Source organism: Triticum urartu, chromosome 2A (genome assembly GCF_056163025.1).
Source record: "Triticum urartu cultivar PI428250 chromosome 2A, HENAU_Tu73, whole genome shotgun sequence".
Taxonomy (NCBI): Eukaryota; Viridiplantae; Streptophyta; class Magnoliopsida; order Poales; family Poaceae; genus Triticum; species Triticum urartu.
Window position 1 is genome coordinate 209,913,896 of NC_141874.1, and position 5,503 is coordinate 209,919,398.

Sequence of the window (5,503 nt, forward strand, 5' to 3'; positions counted from 1 at the left end):
CATGGTGAATAGATATCGTGGGAGCATTGACATCCTTGATTCACTTCCTTACGATAATATGAAAACGTCGCGATCGAGTTTCCACGGGGACTGCCAAAATATCGTGAGTGTTTCTTAGCCTGAACCTCCTTTCACATTCTCTTGTTTGACACAAAGTTTATTATGCCTTGTGTTGACAAAATATGTTGCTATCTCTGTTTTGGTAATACTGCTTGAACTGACTATCATTTAGAAGTCAAACTTCTGCTATTTTGTTTAGGTGGATCTTATGCAAGTGTCACTTTTTTATGTACCTGAACTTAACTATTTTGGTTAATATGTTTTTGACTTTATCTAATTTTGTTATTTCCGGCAGATCAAGAGATTTGTTGGGTTGCTCGAGGAGGTGTACGGCAAGGCTGCGTACAAGGCGAGCAAGCAGCCTAACTAGGTGACCATTGCAAAGAGGCTGACTTTCATCGATGTTCCGAAGCAGAAGAGTAATGATTGTGGTTTCTTTGCCGTGAAGTTCAGCTCTTCGTATGATGGCGATGAGATTATTGAAGATTTTGGTGATGTGGAAGTATGTTCTGTCTTTGTTCTTGTCTCATCATCCTTTGATTTTTCTTGTGTGTTTTTGCTGAGACGCTCCTACTCTGGTTTTAGATATCCGTTACTAAACCATCGTTTCACCTTTCTTTGTTTTACAGGTTGCTGCAGATGACTGGAAGGTTGAGTTCATGCACACTCTGATTTTTAGCGAGAAGAATGAAGTCATGCGTTCAGAGATCCCTAAAGAGATCCAGTCCTTTGGCCCGTGAATCCGAAGCATTAGTTTCATTGTAGATTTGATTTCGTACAGATTTTTAGGTTTGATAATGATTGGAACAATTCCGTAAATATTTGGTTGTAAGAATGTTTTAGTGATTTGTGTATCTATAGGTGCAGCACTATTACTTATGATATTGTGGACAAATGTATTTGTTGTGAAGAATGATTTGGCTTTGTGAATTTCAATGTACTGCGTCGTTTTTCAGTATCCATGTGTTAAATGTTTTTGCCCCAACAGATGTACCTGAACTTCTGCCTCTATTTTGGTTGAACTGCTTGATTTTTTTTGTGTTGTTTATTTGTGGGCCCCCAACATATGATCGTAGACTTGAACTTCTGCTTTGAGATGTGGCTGGGCTGCTGGTTTCAGATGGAGAGGATATTCTGTGTTATTTAATGTATTGGTAATTTTCAACCCAACCAATATGTATGCTTATGCGTAGAATCTATATTTGGCTTTTTGTGTTTTTTCAAGTGCGAATGTATTTCATATGTAACTTTGTGCAGAAATATTGTTGACGTTTCTTTATCTTTTGTCGGCATTGCACATGAACTTCTGCACGTATCCAAGCAGAACTTCATATTTGAACGCGTTGTCTTAGGCTTGCCAACCTTAGTTTATGCGGCGAAACTTTATTTTGTAAGCATATTTTTTCCTACATCGATTTTACATACCGGAACTTCTTCTGTAAGCTGACCTGAACTTCAAAACTGTATGATTATTTGTTGGTTGCTCTTTTAAGGAATACAACACGAGCAGCTCTTTCCATAACATACCAGAACTTGTGCAGTAATATTACTTGAACTTCACAATGTATGTTTTTCATGTTTGTTCTTGCTTGCGGTTTCATGCAATACATCACCAGCACATCACTTCCTTCCATAACATACCAGAACTTCTGCAGTAATATTACTTGAACTTCACAGTGTATGTTTTTTCAATTTATTACTTCTTGCACTTTCATGCAATACAACACCAGCACATCACTTCCTCTCATAACATACCAGGACTTCTGCAGTAATATTACTTGAACTTCACAGTGTATATTACCAGGGGATGACATAATGTTCTGTACATTGACATGACATAAGTTTGCATTGTGTTAATTGACCTATTCTAACCGTTCATGAGCCTTGCGCTCCTCCTAGGCTTTGGTGGTAGAGGTTTTTGCTTGACATGTACCTCTTCCTCTTCATCGTCCTCTTCCTCTCCATCGTCGTCTTCCTCTCTATTGTCGCATTCCACTTCCTCTTCCTCTTCGTCTTCCTCTTCTTCGACGGTGTCTTCATCTTCGTCTTCCTCTTCATCTTCCACCACTTTCTTGTTGTTGGCTCTAGGTCTTGCTTTCTGTTTCTTCTCTGGCATTTTGCTTGTCTTTTCAGCATCTGCGCGCTTCGGGCATGTTCTTGCATTATGTGGTTCATACTCCTTGCATATGCTACAAAGTCTGCTGCTTGCTTTCTTTGGGTGTGGTCCCTTCTTTTGTTCCATAACTTTGGGCTGCTGTTTTTGAGATTTGGGTTGCTTGACCTCCTCAGCATTGTTTCTTTCCAAGAGTGTTGGACAGGTCAGCTTGTTGTGTCCGCAACCTAGTTGCACACACTGCATTTCCTGTGTCCAAGTGGCACTCCGTTCTCATCGAGCAGGACGACTCTTCCTGCAGGTGGTGCCTTTATTTGAGCTCTCTTGTCACTTTTCTTTGTTGCAGTAATTTTCTTCCTACCCTTTGTTTCAGAATACAACGGCAATTTCATCATCTCTTGCTGTCGCTGCTCCATTGATTGGCCATCACCCTGCTTGCATTGGTTGGCTTCAGCGGTGGCGTTGAGCATTTCAGCTGCATAATAATGAAGGTCATCTTCAATTTCAGCGTCCTCTTCAGCCATCCTTTCGTCAGCATCCGCTTGATTTACTGAATGTATTGCATCAAGATCTTCCACAAGCCTCTTGAGAACATAGTAGGCTCTGTCATATTGCTGGTCACATCTCATCGCTTTCTTGTTAACCATCAAATTCAGCTGCAGCAAGATGTCTTGCTTCGATAGCCTTGAGCTGCCATCCGATGCGGTTGTGTTGTAGTCCCTTGTATCAAAGGTTGGTTGTGATCTTGCAGTCTTTGTGTACCGTTTGAGGATATACTTGTTTGGAAATTTGTCAGGCTTGAGGTAGTCCAGTATGTTCATTATGTGAAGGCAGAATAGGCCTGCATTTTGTGATGAATGTAGAATACATAGTTTGTGAGCCAGCAATGAGTTTCATAATTTTTGATATGATACTACTAGTCTAGCTATTTAATGAGTTTGTTTTTTCGCTCACCTGTGTGTGTCCAGAGCTTGCATTCACATTCGTATATTTCATTCTCTGGGTCAGCTACAACCTAGAATTCATGCTTTGACCAGGAAAATCTTTCTTCATCATCATGGCCAGGCTTGTTGTGGTAGTACACAAGGTACTTAGTGGGCTCTGCTATACGCTTTGCGCGAAGTAGTGTGGCCTTTCTCATCCTATTCCTCATCTCGGTGTACATGGCTCTCGTGTACTTGATAGACATGTCTTCCTCGTAGCCGTAAGTTGTTTTTGTCACAGGATTGGTCTGCACATGTCAAAAAGTGAGATATTAGTCGAAGCAGAGTCATGGGTTTCCTTTTTTAAAATTCAAAGTGCACATGTTGAAGGTAAAACAGAATATGATGGGGGTGTTTTGTACTTGTCATCATACCATGCTGGTCATTGTTTGCTCGTTCTCCTTCTGCATCCGAGTTTGTATGCAAGCATTGACCCACCTAGCAAACTTGTGTAGGTTCTGGGTCCCCTTGACAAACCCTTTCTTTAGCACGTGGTTCATGCTCTCGTTTCGTTGTGTGGAAGTCATTCTAGCACAAAAAATGTTCTTGTAATATGCTGAAATCCACATCTTCCTATCACTCCAGAGCTGCATCATCATCTGTTCATTCTCCAGGTTGTAGTTGTGCACGAGTTTAGCCCAGGCATCTTCAAACTCCATTGGCATTAGCGGCCAGTTTAAAATAGCTGTGAACTCCTCTTTGAATGTTTTATACTTTTTGTACATCAACGCGAGGTATTCCCTGTACTTCTTCATGATGTGCCAACGACATAGCTTGTGGACGGTGTTTGGAAATGATTGTGGTATAGGTTTCGCCATCGATGGGCATTGGTCTGCATGAATTAAAAACATTCAGAGCTGCATCATCATCTAGTCGTTCTCCAGGTTGTAGTTGTGCATGAGTTTAGCCCAGGCATCTTCAAACTCCATTGGCATTAGCGGCCAGTTTAAAATAGCTGTGAACTCCTCTTTGAATGTTTTATACTTTTTGTACATCAACGCGAGGTATTCCCTGTACTTCTTCATGATGTGCCAACGGCATAGCTTGTGGACGGTGTTTGGAAATGATTGTGGTATAGGTTTCACCATCGATGGGCATTGGTCTGCATGAATTAAAAAAAGAAACTTGATTCTTTTTTTGTACTGATGGTGAACTTATGTTGTACAAGTACTTGAACTACACATCTTGGAAGTATGGTATCTAAGAATGTCACATGTTTTTTTCTTTACAGCAGTGTTGCTGAACTTCTGTGGTACCAGTGCTTGAACTTCACAGTTAGTAGTAGGACAAACTAGTAGTGTCGCAATCAAAATTTTTCTTAAAGCATTGTCGTTGAACTTCTGTGGTAGCAGTGCTTGAACTTCACGTAAATAACTATATTTTTCTGAACATGCTACATATATTTATCTTATAGCTTTGTCCTTGAACTTCTATAATTCATGTATTTGAACTTCACATTCATAACTAATTTTTTTCTAAGCATGTGACAGATAATTTTGCTTTCTTTGTACTGCTAGTTGGACTTCTGTGCTAACAGTGGTTGAACTGCATTCTTTACATTATTTTCAGACAAAACCAATGTACCCAACACAGACCCATAGACTGAAAAGATGATGAAACTTGAAGAGTTTTTTTTGAACTCACCTGTTAGAATGCAAGTTGGGTGCTTGTTGTTCATGCACCGTAGAAATGTATCGAACAGCCACTTGAATGACTTTGCATCTTCGTCTCTTATCAGGGCAACAACAAATATCGTTGACTGCAAGTGATGGTTTGTTTCAACAAACACTCCAGGGGCATATGAAATCTGTTGGTCTTGTAAGTTGTGTCGAATGTTATGCAATCGCCAAAGTCTTGATAGGCTCATCGGCAGCTTGCATTGGACCAGAAAATGTTTTTAATTGACTTGTCCTTGTCCACTTGGATGTCATAGAAAAACTCACCATTTATTGCCTTCACGTCTTTGAAGAATGAAACAAGTTTCAATACATCATCCAAATAATCTTTCCTTGCATTCATGGCTTTCCTGCAAATCACATGCAAACATGCATTTGTTTATTTTTTGCTAGCAAAGGGCTGTGAGCTAGGATGCTATTTTACATTGCAGTATGTGGGTGTTTGAATACTTACTGGTTTAGCAGGTCTCGTCCGGTCATGCTTAGGAAGTAGCTTCCATCTTCATTTTCAGATAGCATGGACATGATTGTTGTGTGCTTGACATCATGGTACTGCAGGAGCTTTACGTACTCCAAAATAGTGGGGTCATAATTCTTGTGTGAGTGTAAAAATACCAGCATGTCATCAGTTTGCATGAGCTGGTGATTATGACTGTACTCAATGTCCACTG

The 5,503-nt window shown here is 40.2% G+C and overlaps 1 protein-coding gene across 1 annotated transcript; it reads right to left on the bottom strand.

The window, feature by feature from the left end:
• Window positions 1-2,400: 2,400 nt before the first annotated feature.
• On the bottom strand, window positions 2,401-3,974 carry LOC147984587 (protein FAR1-RELATED SEQUENCE 5-like). The gene is made up of 4 exons (XM_087541169.1): window positions 3,531-3,974; window positions 3,306-3,404; window positions 3,128-3,188; window positions 2,401-3,014 (listed from the first exon to the last, which is right to left on the bottom strand). Exons 1-4 carry the CDS (start codon window positions 3,972-3,974, stop codon window positions 2,401-2,403), a joined length of 1,218 nt encoding a protein of 405 aa, XP_087397295.1.
• Window positions 3,975-5,503: the final 1,529 nt, after the last annotated feature.

Coding starts and splice junctions, on each gene's coding strand:
- LOC147984587 (XM_087541169.1), bottom strand. CDS start 3,974: ATGGCGAAACCTATACCACAATCATTTCCAAACACCGTCCACAAGCTA. Junction 3,405..3,530: donor AGCAAACAATGACCAGCATG/GTATGATGACAA, acceptor TGACATGTGCAG/ACCAATCCTGTGACAAAAAC. Junction 3,189..3,305: donor TGAGGAATAGGATGAGAAAG/GCCACACTACTT, acceptor CATGAATTCTAG/GTTGTAGCTGACCCAGAGAA.